Genomic DNA, 12,931 nt, shown 5'->3' with positions numbered 1-12,931 from the left:
CCACCATAACTATCCTGGCTGAAATCAGCAATGTCAATACCATCTTTCAAACCCATGGATCTTTTATAGCTCTCCTTTTGGTTTACTTCTCAGAAGACTTCAAGATGAAGCCATCCTCTGGCTCTACAAACATCTTTGTTTTTAATAACACGAACTTCCATTCTTCTCCCATTTCTCCAGCTGTTAGTTTACCAGTAAAATTTTTCCATTAACCTTTCACCTCAGTTTTTAACATTTATGAAATAAATAGGACCTATATCAGAGAGATGTTGGGCAATTCAAATGATTTCATACTTATAAATCATTCAAAATGATGCCTGACCCTAAGTTCACGGTATTTTTAGTCTTTATTATTCAAACATCAAATATCAAAAGTTCAAACATCAAATATCAAAATTCCTAGGCTTTTCTCCTTTCTATATTCTCACCCAAGATAGTCTCATCTTTTCTCATGGTTTCAATTAGCAGCCATCCAGAGATGAGGTATCTGTAGACTATAAACTTCTCTGTACTCCAGACCTGTATCTTAAAATACTTACTACATATCACCCCTTATGTTTCACAGGCACATTGAAATGGTCCAAAATTGAGCTCTTTATCCTATCCTCCCAAAACCTTATTCTCCCCCAGTGTTTTCAGGCCCAATAAATGGTTTTGCCATCCATCCAAGTTTCAAGCCAGAAACCTGGAAACCATTCTTAGCTCTTCCCTCTACATCCTGTCACCAAGCTATGTTAATTCTACCTCTCAAATCCAGCTACTTTACTCAAACCCCTCTGCTGCTAACTTGGTACCAGCAAGGCACCTATAACCACTAACCTAGACTATAGCCAACACTTATCTTGTCTCCTTACATCAACACTTAACATCTCCAAACCATTACTCACCCTACAAAGTGATTTTCTTTCATTATAAATCTATAGTCATGCTCTGCTTAAAACCTATCTGTATCACTTCTGATAACCTTAAGAAAAAGCACAAAGTCTTTAAATGGCAAACAAAGATGTTTTTGTGGCTTTCCCCCTCTAACTACATTACTCTATCCATACTGGCTTTCTTTCCAGTTTCCTAGAAGGACTCTTTTAAAAACATTCTTTTCCTACTCAGGCCCTTAACACAGTCTAGCATCTGCCTAGCCTAGCCTGCTCTTCTTCCTCCTTTCCCATTTTAACTTGCTAAGTCCTATTCATTTTTTGAAGTCTTAACTAAAGCACTTCTTTCTCAAGGAAGCTGTCCTCAATTCTCCAAACTAGGTTAGATTCCTCATTATAATCCATCATCACTCTGTACTTTTCCCTAACATCCATCACATTTGTATTTACTTATTTCCCACCACACTATTATCCATGAGGACAAGGATCACATTTGCCCCTTAGGTTATAACCCTTACATTAAGCACCGAACCTCCCAGCGTAAATACTTAATGTATTATTGTTGAAATAATAAAATGCAGTTCAGAACATGATTACAGCCTCAAATATGCTAAAGATTCTGACCAGAATTTTAAAAATTTTAAACAGAATTATATACTGAGATTTTGGTTTCAAAAAAAAAAGAACACTAGCGGGAGTAGGACTGGTGAACTGAAAAGGAAGGTCTCAAGACAAGGATATTAATTAGGAAAAGCCTACGTAACATTTGGGTGGTGTGCCTTGACTAGGCCAACTGCTGTGGGACTACAAAGCACAAAAGATTCCATATTATTTAATGAGTTTTGCATTATGCATTAAATATAACATAGGGTCAGAATTTAGCAACTAGAGATGGATACCAAATCCTAATTCTTTAAAAATAAAAACTTCAAGGAAACTGAAAGTGCCCCTTGCCACTTGCTCAAGCACTCACTTGAATCTCACTTCTCCATTTCAAATCCAGAGCTGAACCAAAACAGATACTGAAGTTATAAGTGGGACTCTAAAAAACCTCATTAAGACAATCCTCTCAATGAGGTACCTGGGTGGCTCAGTCAGTTAAGTTGCTGCCTTCAGCTCATGATCCCACGGTCCTGGGACTGAATCCCACATGGGGCTCCTTGCTCAGCAGGGAGTCTGCTTCTGCTCCCCCCCAACTCATGCGCACATGCACACTGTCTTAAATAAAATCTTAAAAAGAAACTTCTCATGGGGCACCTGGGTGGCTCAGTCGTTAAGCACCTGCCTTGGGCTCAGGTCGTGCATGATCCCAGGGTCCTGGGATAGAGCCCCGCATCAGCCTCCCTGCTCAGCAGGGAGCCTGCTTCTCCCTCTCCCAGTCCCCCTGCTTGTATTCCCTCTCTCGCTGTCTCTGTCAAATAAATAAAATCTTAATTAAAAAAAAAAAAGACAAACTTCTCACTGTTTCAAAGGAAAACTCTAGGTTTATGCTAAAAATCTTAATGAAATCTTTAGTCAGTCTTTAGCTTAGTCTTGACAAGTTACCTCAAAGTTACTAAAAAGAGGTTATAATAGCCATGCCGATCACAGAAAGCTTTATTTACAATATTAAAAATATATATTGGGTTGGGTGCCTGGGTGGCTCAGTTGGTTAAGCGACTGCCTTCGGCTCAGGTCATGATCCTGGAGTCCCTGGATCGAGACCCGCATCGGGCTCCCTGCTCGGCAGGGAGTCTGCTTCTCCCTCTCCCACTCCCCGTTTGTGTTCCCTCTCTCGCTGTGTCTTTCTCTGTCAAATAAATAAATAAAATCTTTAAAAAAAAAAAATAAATAAATTTAAAAATATATATATATATAGGGTTAAAGAAGAAATACAAACTGAAATTACAAAATTTCTAGCCTACAATATTGAAAATACAGTATCCAATTTATAGCTAAAGCAGTGCTTGAAGGAAAATTCACATCCTTAAATGCATACCAACGAGGGAAAAAGGAAACAAATGAACTAAGCACTCAATTCAAATTTAGAAAATGAAGCAAATAAACCAAAGGAAAGCAGAAAGATAAAAGCAGTAGAAGAGAAAAACTAAAATAAACCAAGAACCTAGCTTAAAAAAAAAAAACTAGCTAATTAAAAGTGAAAATACAGAACCACACAAAATTAGAAATAAAAAACTTTTACCAAAAATTACTTTGCCTCAATCTATGCAAATAAATTTTTAAACTGGATGAAATCAAGTGATTTTCAAAGTTTTGAGAAGTTGACTCCAAAAGAAAAAAAAGCTAATCAATTTCAAAAAAGAAAAAAAAAAAAGAGGGGCGCCTGGGTGGCTCAGTCCTTAAGCGTCTGCCTTTAGCTCAGGTCATGATCTCAGGGTCCTGGGATTAAGCCACGCATTGGTCTCCCTGCTCAGTGGGGAGCCTGCTTCTCCCTCTACTGTGTTCCTCTCTTGCTGTCTCTGTCAAATAATAAAATCTTAAAGTAAAAAAAAATAGTTTAAAAATTAAAAAAAGGAAGGGACAAGAATAAAGGCCCCAAATATATCTATAGCTAAGCTAAACTGTATAGAAAATGGAGGAAGAGAAGGCAGGGAAGAGTATTTGCTTGCTTATAGAGACTTAAAGATACTCTGGACAGATACCTAAGAACCTACTAGCGATCATTCCAGTAGTTCCCCCTTATCCACCGGGAATGTGTTCCAAGACTCCAGGAAATGCCTGAAACCAGATAGTATTGAACCGTATAATAATACTGTTTTTTCCTTCCCTATACACACATCCCTACGATGAAGTTTAATTTATAAATTAGGCACAGTAAAAAGATTGACAGTAAAATGTAACAATTATAACAATATACCGTAATGAAGGTTTTATGAATGTGGTCTTGCAAAATATCTCACTGTACCGCAGTCACCCTTCTTATGATGATGTGAGCTGATGAAATGCCTGCATGATGAGATGAAGTGAGCTGAAGGCCGTAGGCACTCTGAAAGTGTTAGGCTACTATTGACCCTTTTTTTTTTTTTTTAAAGATTTATTTGACAGAGAGAAAGAAACAGAGCACAAGCACAGGGAATGGTAGAGGATCTTCTACTTCCAGACCTAGGCTGACCACAGGTTAATTGAAACCAGGGAAAGCAAAACCACAGACGGAGGGGACTACTGTACTTTGTAAGATAAGTGAACAGAGGAAGGACAGGGTGAAAAGAAAAACTTTTTTTTTTTTTTAAGATTTTATTTATTTATTTGAGACAGAGAGAATGAGAGAGAGCACATGAGAGGGGGGAGGGTCAGAGGGAGAAGCAGGCACCCCGTCGAGCAGGGAGCCCGATGCGGGACCCGATCCAGGGACTCCAGGATCATGACCTGAGCCGAAGGCAGTCGCTTAACCAACTGAGCCACCCAGGCGCCCAAAACTTTTTTTTTTTTTAAGATTTTCTTTATTTGGCAGAGAGACACAGCAAGAGAGAATACAAGCAGGGGGAATGGGAGAGGGAGAGCAGGCTTCCCGCTGAGCAGGGAGCCCGATGCGGGGCTCGATCCCAGGACCCCGTGATCATGACCTGAGCCGAAGGCAAATGCTTAATGACTCGAGCCACCCAGGTGCCCCCCAAAAAACTGTCTTTTAAAATATTTCCTGGGGCGCCTGGGTGGCTCAGTCGTTAAGCATCTGCCTTCGGCTCAGGTCATGATCTCAGAATCCTGGGATCGAGCCCCATATTGGGCTCCCTGCTAGGCGGGAAGCCTGCTTCTCCCTCTCCTACTCCCCCTACTTGTGCTCTTGTTCTCGCTCTCTCTCTCTGTCAAATAAATAAATAAATAATCTTTTTAAAAAATAAAAATAAAAAATAAAATATCTCCTAATTTCTGAGGCACCAGGGTGGCTCAGTCAGGCATCTGCCTTCAGCTCTGGTCGTAATCTCAGGGTCCTGGGATCAGCCCTTCATCGGGCTCCCGGCTCAGCGGGAAGCCTGCTTCTCCCTCTCCCTCTGCCCTTCCCCACTGCTCATGCTTGCGTGCACTCTCTCAAAATCTTTAAAAAACAGTAATAAAATATCTCCTAATTTCTGAACTATGTGAATTACCAACTTTAAAAAATAAACTTAGTTAATAAATGACATCTGTGATCAATTAAATAAGATCAAGATAGCCACTAATTTATTTGACAAAATTGGTTAATTGGGGATCTTATCTAAGGCACAGGACCATAATTTGGGGCCTAATACTTTGCGTTCATCCTTTTGCATGTGCTGATGCGTGTACCGTTTGCTGCCCATCATGACCCCCTGGCGCCATACCATAAGCCCCTGGACCAACCCCTGGAGAGATTCTAACTGCTACACAGCCCACTGCCCCATTTCAGCAGGAAGCAGCCAGAGGGCTCATCATCCCATTCCCTAACAGCAGTTAGGGTTACTATTCCAGAGGGAGGAATGAGTAAGGGACAGGCGGGGCTAGGCAGGGAGAGACAGATAGGGGGCTATGTGATCAGGCTCACAGAAATCCCCAAAAATGTAGAGGTGTGGGGAAACCAGAGATAAGGGGACAAATCGGACCACCCTGCCCTAGGTGTGGTCATGTGGGGTGGGTGTCTTTATGATAATCACCTGTGACCAACAAAGAATAATCAGCCCCTAAAAAGGAAGTAAGCCATTCAAGGTGTTATCAATAGAGATGTTAAAAGGATTTAGGTTCCCTAAGTTCCCCCATTAGCTTTCTACAAAAGACCTACCCTAAAGGCCCAAGTTCGCAACCCTGTCAGGACCCCTCCCACTCTTTGAGAGCTTTCTGTATCTTCACTTAATAAACTTCTATCGCTTTACTCACAAACAAAAAAGAGTTTTTTAATTAAATACTACACTACTGATGATGGTTCTGAGGGGTCGGATTATAGACTTTTTCTTCCCATTTATCTGCATTTTCTAAATTTCTACCTCAAATATACATTGCTTGTATGAGATTATTCTCAAAAGTACCACAAACTATATGCTTAATTGTATTTAAAAACATGTAACATTCACTTCATATTTAGTAAATCTATATGTAATAAATATTTTACATGTCTACTACATGCTCTAAACTATCCTAAGTACTAGGAAAACAGCAACAGACAGAATCTCCACTTTAATGGAACTGACATTTTAAGAGAAAGAGTAACAAAATAAACTTTACAGCTGGTCAGAGAAGCAAGGCAGGGCGCCTGGGTGGCCCAGTCGGTTAAGCATCTGACTCTTGATTTTGAGTCAGGTCATAATCTCAGGGTCATGGGATGGAGTCCTGAGTAAGCTCTGAACTCAAGTGCATGCAGAGCCGGCTTGAGAGTCTCTCTCCCTTTCCCTCTACCCTCCCCCCTACTCAAGAGCTCGTTTTCTCTCTCAAATAAATAAATGAAATCTTTAAAAAAAAAAAAAAAAAGAAATGAAAGCAAGGCAAAGGGCTAAGGAGTTTGAATGGGGGAATGGAGGTACAGCGTTGTCAGGACAAAGCCTTACCGAGATGACCTTCAAAATAAAAAGCTGAAGGAGGTTGAAAACTGAGCCATTTAGACACCTGGGGAAAAAGCATCCCAGGCACTAGAAACAGCATGTGCAAAGCTGAAGCGTGCCTGGCTTGTGTGAGGAACAGCAAGAAGGCCAGTGTAGCTGGAACAAAGTTAGCAAGGGATGGAAGCGCAGGAAATGTAATAAAGATGTGCAAGGAAATAGGGAGCATCTTTTATAGGACTTTGTCAGCCACAGTAAGGACATTTTGCCACCATGATGGGAACCAATGGAGACTTAACAGAGGAATGTCCAACTGACTTGCATCTGAACAGGATTACTGAAGCTACCATGTCAAGAACAGGCTTGGAGAAAAGAGAAGTAGAAAAACCTGTGAGGAAGCTATTACAGTAATGTAGATGAAAGATGATGCGTCTTGGACCAGGATGGCAGAAGCGGAATTTGAGAAAGGGCCAGTTTCCAGATTTACCTTGAAGGTAGAACTGACCTTGCTAATGGGCTAGATGTGTGGTATCAGAAGAAAGATGAGAAATTCTCCAAGGTTTTTGGCCAACTCCATCCTTCTAACTCCTCCAGCCATTAACTGACATCACCAAGATTAGAGGAGGAACAGGTTTTGGGGGGCACAGTGAAGTCAGGAGATGTCGAATAGGCAATTGAACATAGGAACCTAAGGTTTTGAGGACTTATCTATTGTCAATGTAAATTTGGCAGTTGTCAGCATTTAACTCAAGAATTCAAAGTGAATACTATAGGGACGCCTGGGTGGCTCAGTCGGTTGAACGTCTGCCTTCAGCTCAGGTCATGATCCCACAGTCCTAGGATCAAGTCCCACATCAGGCTCCCTGCTCAGTGGAGAGTCTGCTTCTCCCTCTGCCTGCCACTCCCCCTGCTTGTGAATGCCCGCTCCCTCTCTCTCTCTGACAAATAAAAATCTTTAAAAAAAAAAAAAAAAGTACTATAAAAAAAAAAAACGAAGTGAATACTATAGAAATAAGAGTTATGAAGACAGTAATGAAAGACTGAGATTAGAGTCTGCCTGGCTGGAAGTCAGAAATATAGCTTGTCCTAGACATTTATTTCCTAGACAGCTACCATGAGAACCACCAACTTCCCCACCCCTAACCCCCTATTTCCCAAAAATCACATACTACTATAACAGAACACTTCTTTCAAGGGTATTTACACAAAGAAGAGTATTATCACCTTAAAAATTATTGAACATACCCATGACTACTTGAAAACAAAGCTATGTTGAAATGCTGGATGTCCAGCTAAGTCCTCTCACCAGCTATGTGAGCACATCATTCTCAGAGCTCACACAATTCAAATCTGTGCCTCAGCAAAATTATAATTTACTACATCACAAAAATTCTAGGTCAGTGAAGAGGAGTCAATATGGCAAGGGAAAGGACCTTGAATGCCAGTATCTGTGAATCACAACTAAAAATCTTAGTTAAAAAAGATAAAGACAACAGATCTACAGACTAGACCAAATAACTTAATTTTGTCCCTTCTTAGCCAAGACATGTGATCAGGCAAACATCAATAAAGCACTTTTATTTCCATATTGCAAAAACTCTTTCACCACATTAGATAAAACTTAGTTACCAGGTATACCATAGACAGTATTTTTAAAAGTTGCAAATACTCTTTTATTGTAAGGTTTAAAAAAGAAAAAGGCCAGATAAACATGCCTCCTGAGAGGTAACATGGCAATCTAGGAAAGAATGGTAGGGAGAAAACACAAAAGGGATTAAGGGGAAGCAAAAGGGGAAAACCTAGGCAAGCTAGAATAAATACTTTGACATTTTAGAGCAGAAAGATGACCAGTTTAGAATAAATCAGTGAGCAGTGGAAAGCTAGTCTTCCCTCCAACTTCTTCTTCAGTCCACCCTAGCGAAAGTTTAATTTAAATCCATATGTTAACTCTTGGCGATGGTCTACATTTTCACTCTTAAATGTAACAACCCACACCCCATCCATACCATCTGCTAGAGCAAAAGAAATCTGTAAGATCTCATAGGTGAAGACGACAGTCTTTTGAAAAATCCAGTGGATTTTCTTCATTGGTCTTATCAAATCTTTGGTCTCATCAAACCCATCTAGAGTTTTATTAAGAAAAAAAAAAAAAAAACAGCAAGTGTGACCAAAGGATCATAAACCACTTACCAACTGGTCTGGATTAAGTTGCTCCCCATTTTTCAGGCGATCCTTGTAGTCTTCCAGTTTGAGCTACAAAAGAGAAACTTGTATCTACTATAGTCTGATATAAAATTCTGAAGAAATAAACTAAGTAACAGAGTGCCTCTTATGAAAACAAAGTTCTTGAAGTAAGCTATTAATCTGTAAGAATACCAGTTTACTATAAGGCAAGCAGCAACTGTAGGTTAAGGTCCAGTCAGGGAAAAAAATATTACAATCAACATTAGTCTGGTATTAGAACGAAGTTAAGCAGTAATAAAACTCTTTTCTCTTCATGGCCTCTATTTATTATCAGACTACTTAACACATAGGGACTTAACTAGTCAATCATATGCCCTTAACCCAGTGGTGCTCAACCAGGGGCAATTCTGACCCTCAGGGATCTATGGCAATGTCTAGAGATTATTTTTGGTTGTCACTACTTGGGAGGATGGGAAGGTGGTGAAGAGTGCTACTGGCATCTTGTGCATAGAAGCCAGGGATGCTGCTAATCATCCTACAGTGCAGAGGATAGCCCTTCCCCCAACCAACAAAGAATTATCTGGCACAAAATGTCAGTAGCATTTAGGCTGAGAAATCCTGCTCCAACCTCATGCTTAAACTATTAGTTACCTGTTGAATTATGTGGCATTTGTCCAATAGCAAACTTCTTAATGGAAGTATAGAAATGTAAAAGGTATAAGGTATTTTCTCTAGCATTAATACTTAAAGGTTTTTTCACATTAAATTTGATATTTCAGTAAATACATGACAATTTGCATTTATTGTCCCCGTAATGACATGACCCACTATGGTATTCTAAAAGCAGTATTTAGGCTCCTCCCATATTGGCTTTATAGCTTTAAAGTGCTTTCCCAGAAGCTTGAAACAAAAGCATTGGTACTGATCAGATTAAGTATTCAAAATTAAAGAAGTACTATAGTTAAGCTAGAGAGTATAAATACATGTATTCATGTAGTTCCTCTGCCTGGGGAGGAAGACATTAGTCTCCATCAACAGATCCTGCTTTGAATGAATCCTGCTTTTTACTAGTTTCCCATAGTGGCAGGAAATTTGTGCTGACCCAGGCACACTCACCTTATCACACTTGTGATCAACTGCCTAACTGCATGCATTCAAAAGACAACAAAAGACAACTGGTGAGAGCTAGGGCCACAGAGAAGCTACTAATAACTGGCCTTTCTTCACTATCTTCACTACCTGGGTGGGCGGGGCGACAACACAGAGTCAACTAGACTCCATCTCTTCACACTCCTCCATTAAAAGCAACTTCCCTAAGGTTTAACTAGGTCATAGAATAAAAATATGCAGGAGTTCCCAGGTCCAGACAGTCACTCACTCACCTCACTGTCACAGGCAAGAGAATCCTGACACAACAAAGCAACATGCACTACTGTTTCACAGGCTACATGACTCAGGAAATGAGCAATGAGTAGGAGCTTTACATCAGCATTTACTGTAACGTTAGGCTGATTATAAGGCGTCTCTTCATAAGGCTTTCCACAATGCTTTCACCTGCCAGTCTTAAACGATCACCTAGCAACACAAAAATCGGTGCTAAAGCGTTTCCTGGCTCTATCATCACTGAAGCTTCCAAAGACCGCAGGAGCTATACTGCAACACTGCTGCAGAAAGTCACAAGGAAAACAAGCTAAAAAAAAATCAGGAAACACTGATACTACACTCAAGGAATTAATCTGACCTGAGCTTGCTACCTCTTCAAGTATTTCAACAGTAGCATACGTAATAATTTTACTATGAAGAATATTTGTATTTAGTTATGCTGAAATATCAAACAGAAAATGTTTAATATACCTAATATTTAACCTGCTCATATGTTTCCAGCCAGCTAAATCCCAAGGTTACATCTTTTAGGAAAGAATACCTATGAGCCCTGACAGAAAAGTAAAAATGTCCCTTTAATTAAAGGGACCCTTTAATTAAAGATGGTCCATATACAGGGATGGGAGGGGGAGAAAGTTACCTTCTTTTTCTCGATGTTTCTAATTTTGTGTTTAAGGCATATGAGTCCATTATCAATGTATGTCTCATATGCTTGGGAAGGAGAGGCAGCAGAACTGAGAGTAGACTGCAAGGGGCTCATGGCCCGCTGGCTTTCCCCATGCTGATTGTGGTTCACTTGGGGCTTGGCTGACTTCATATTCCCCTCTCTTCCCTCCTCTGAACGGCCTGAAGGTGACTGGTAACCAAAAGGAGATGAAGAGAGTTGCACCATTGAAACAGATGAAGCTGAAGGAAGGAAAAAAAAAAAAAAAAAAAGAGTCGGATATAAAAGTAAATTCAGAGTAGAGGAATACACGGAAGCTTTAACTTCCTTGAGAAGTCTAGACCTACTCCCTCAAAATTCTCTTCCACAGAAGTGAGCTCAAAACCCAGCTATGCTTTAGGTACTGTGCTTCCATTTCACTACTTTTAAGGTGATTAGTACCAAGCACTAGCGCCTTTACGTAGGCAAAATCTACAATACGGGGGATGTTTCCAGAAATTCAACTTTCCACAGAGGGAGAACTGCTAATCAAGCAATGGCTTCAGAGCTCCTCTCTTCTCCTAAGGGCAATCCACATTCTGAATAATTTCTATGGTCAAATGATGACACACAAAAAAATAAGCTCTCCCCATTAGGATCTTAAGGCAGCCTTTCAAACCTCTCTACATTATCCCTCACCACTAGCCCCAAACCCAATCATAAACAACGCCATTTAAGAGAAAATCCCGAACACCAAATTCTTTTAGAGCCTCATTCACTAAGTAAAGAGTAGCTTCTTGAACAAGACCCCTAACTTCCCTTCGCTTGGTCTGGGGCCTACAAGGCAAGTCCGTCACTACTGGACATTTGTAGCGAGGTACTTGCATGCGCCCCGAGTTGGTTTTCTGTTCCGTTTAGACTAAACCGTAACCATTCACACCACACCAGTTTAAAGGCTCATCTTCGCGAGCCCGACACCGCCCTGGAAGGTGGTCCTCGCACCCCCTTACCCCCCGCGCATCACCTTACGGAGCACCCCCGAAGCAAGGGCATAACAGGCCCCACGCAGGCCAGCGCTGATCCTCAGCCCCCGCAGGGCCAGCGCGAGAGTCGCCTCCACGGGGCGGCCACTTCAGCGCCCCGAGGGCACCGACCCGCGCCCCTCCCACAAGCCTTCCGGACGCCAAGGCACCAGGCTGGGGCCCCTTCTGCAGGTGCCCCTGGGGAGGCCGACCTGGAAGAAAACGCACAGGCCACCTGCCCTCGACCGCCCCGCCCCGAGGATGCCGGGCCGCCCTTCCACCTCGCCGCCGCCGCGGCCACCCAGCCCTGCCCACCCTCATCGGGTGGGCAGCCTCCCCACGCCGCGCCGACCCAGGCCGCCGCAGCTCGGCTTCACCTCCGCAGGCCGCCGAGGCCGCTGCCGCTGCCGCAGCCCGGGCCCGCCTTCGAAAGCCGGCGGGAGCCAGGAGAGCTGCGGAGGGGGACTGGCGCCACCCCGCACTTGCGTCTCCTCCCCCCGCCGCCTCCCTCTCCCCTCCCTGTGCTCGCAGGCGGCGTCTGCGGCGCCCGGCACTCCGCCGACTAAGCCGCTCTCGCCCAGGCCCGCCCTTTCCGCCGCGCGGGGCTTATATGGGCGCCCCCCGCCCCCACCCGCCCGCACGCGCAGCCTCGGGCCGCCCCGGCACCGCCTCCTTCCGGTGCCCCAGTCCCCTCTGCCGCCGCACCGCGGTCTCGGCCCCGGAGGGCGTTTGTTCCAGGCCGGGCTGCGACGGGAAATCGGTCGCGAGAGGGCGCGTTCTCCCCGCGATGGCGCCGATTGCGGGGCCCCAGGTGGGCCCGGTGTGTCGCCGAGAGTCAACGGGGCCGCACACCCAGCAGCCCTGCCCGACCTTGCTGATTGCGCGCGGGTAACTAGTGGATGTGCGACCTTGAACAGGTGATTTCGATCGTCAGAAGAGGGCAGCGCGCCCTTTGTGGAATTAGCAGTGAAACGAGCTTGAGCCTCTGGGGTTCAGGTGCGCATTCTTGAAATGCTGGCGTGCCTTTGCCCTCCCGGATTCCATCCTTCACAGTAGGATGGGGAAAATCACTGTTCAGAAAGGACTCAGCCTGTGAGAGCAGAATGCCCCGAATCAGCATTGCCATAAAAACGGAGTGAGTGAGACTCGGCGCAGCCCTCGATGTAAGATTATGTTTATTTAGGCTATGTCATTTGCCGCTTTGAAGCAAACGGATCTGTGGCACTCGGAGAAAAGACTGATAAAAATCTTGGTAAGGTTGCATAAAATCAACTGAAAAGGCTGGAAACACATCACTGTTTCTGAAGAAAGGCATGGTGTTTCTCATACCAAACTAATAATGGG

At 43.2% G+C, this 12,931-nt stretch overlaps 1 protein-coding gene across 18 annotated transcripts in view; it reads right to left on the bottom strand.

The window, feature by feature from the left end:
* CAPRIN2 (caprin family member 2) overlaps positions 1 to 12,157 on the bottom strand; it is a 47,164-nt gene extending 35,007 nt beyond the window's left edge. For 14 of the 18 annotated variants that reach the window (XM_064591444.1, XM_064591433.1, XM_064591445.1 and 11 more), the window contains exons 1-3: positions 11,965 to 12,098; positions 10,563 to 10,828; positions 8,546 to 8,608 (exon numbers count right to left, since the gene is read on the bottom strand). In XM_064591444.1, coding sequence (XP_064447514.1) covers positions 8,546 to 8,608; positions 10,563 to 10,814 — 315 coding nt within the window. In that variant the 5' untranslated portion in view covers positions 10,815 to 10,828; positions 11,965 to 12,098. The other 4 variants (XM_064591446.1, XM_064591435.1, XM_064591434.1 and 1 more) reach the window with 4 other exon arrangements.
* Positions 12,158 to 12,931: the final 774 nt, after the last annotated feature.

The sequence above is a fragment of the Mirounga angustirostris genome, unplaced genomic scaffold, assembly GCF_029215605.1.
Source record: "Mirounga angustirostris isolate CCGP_5_RB_7025 unplaced genomic scaffold, mMirAng1.0.hap1 SCAF_5, whole genome shotgun sequence".
Classification (NCBI taxonomy): Eukaryota; Metazoa; Chordata; class Mammalia; order Carnivora; family Phocidae; genus Mirounga; species Mirounga angustirostris.
Note: the sequence above shows the minus strand (reverse complement) of the source record. Positions and strands in the feature narration are given on the sequence as shown.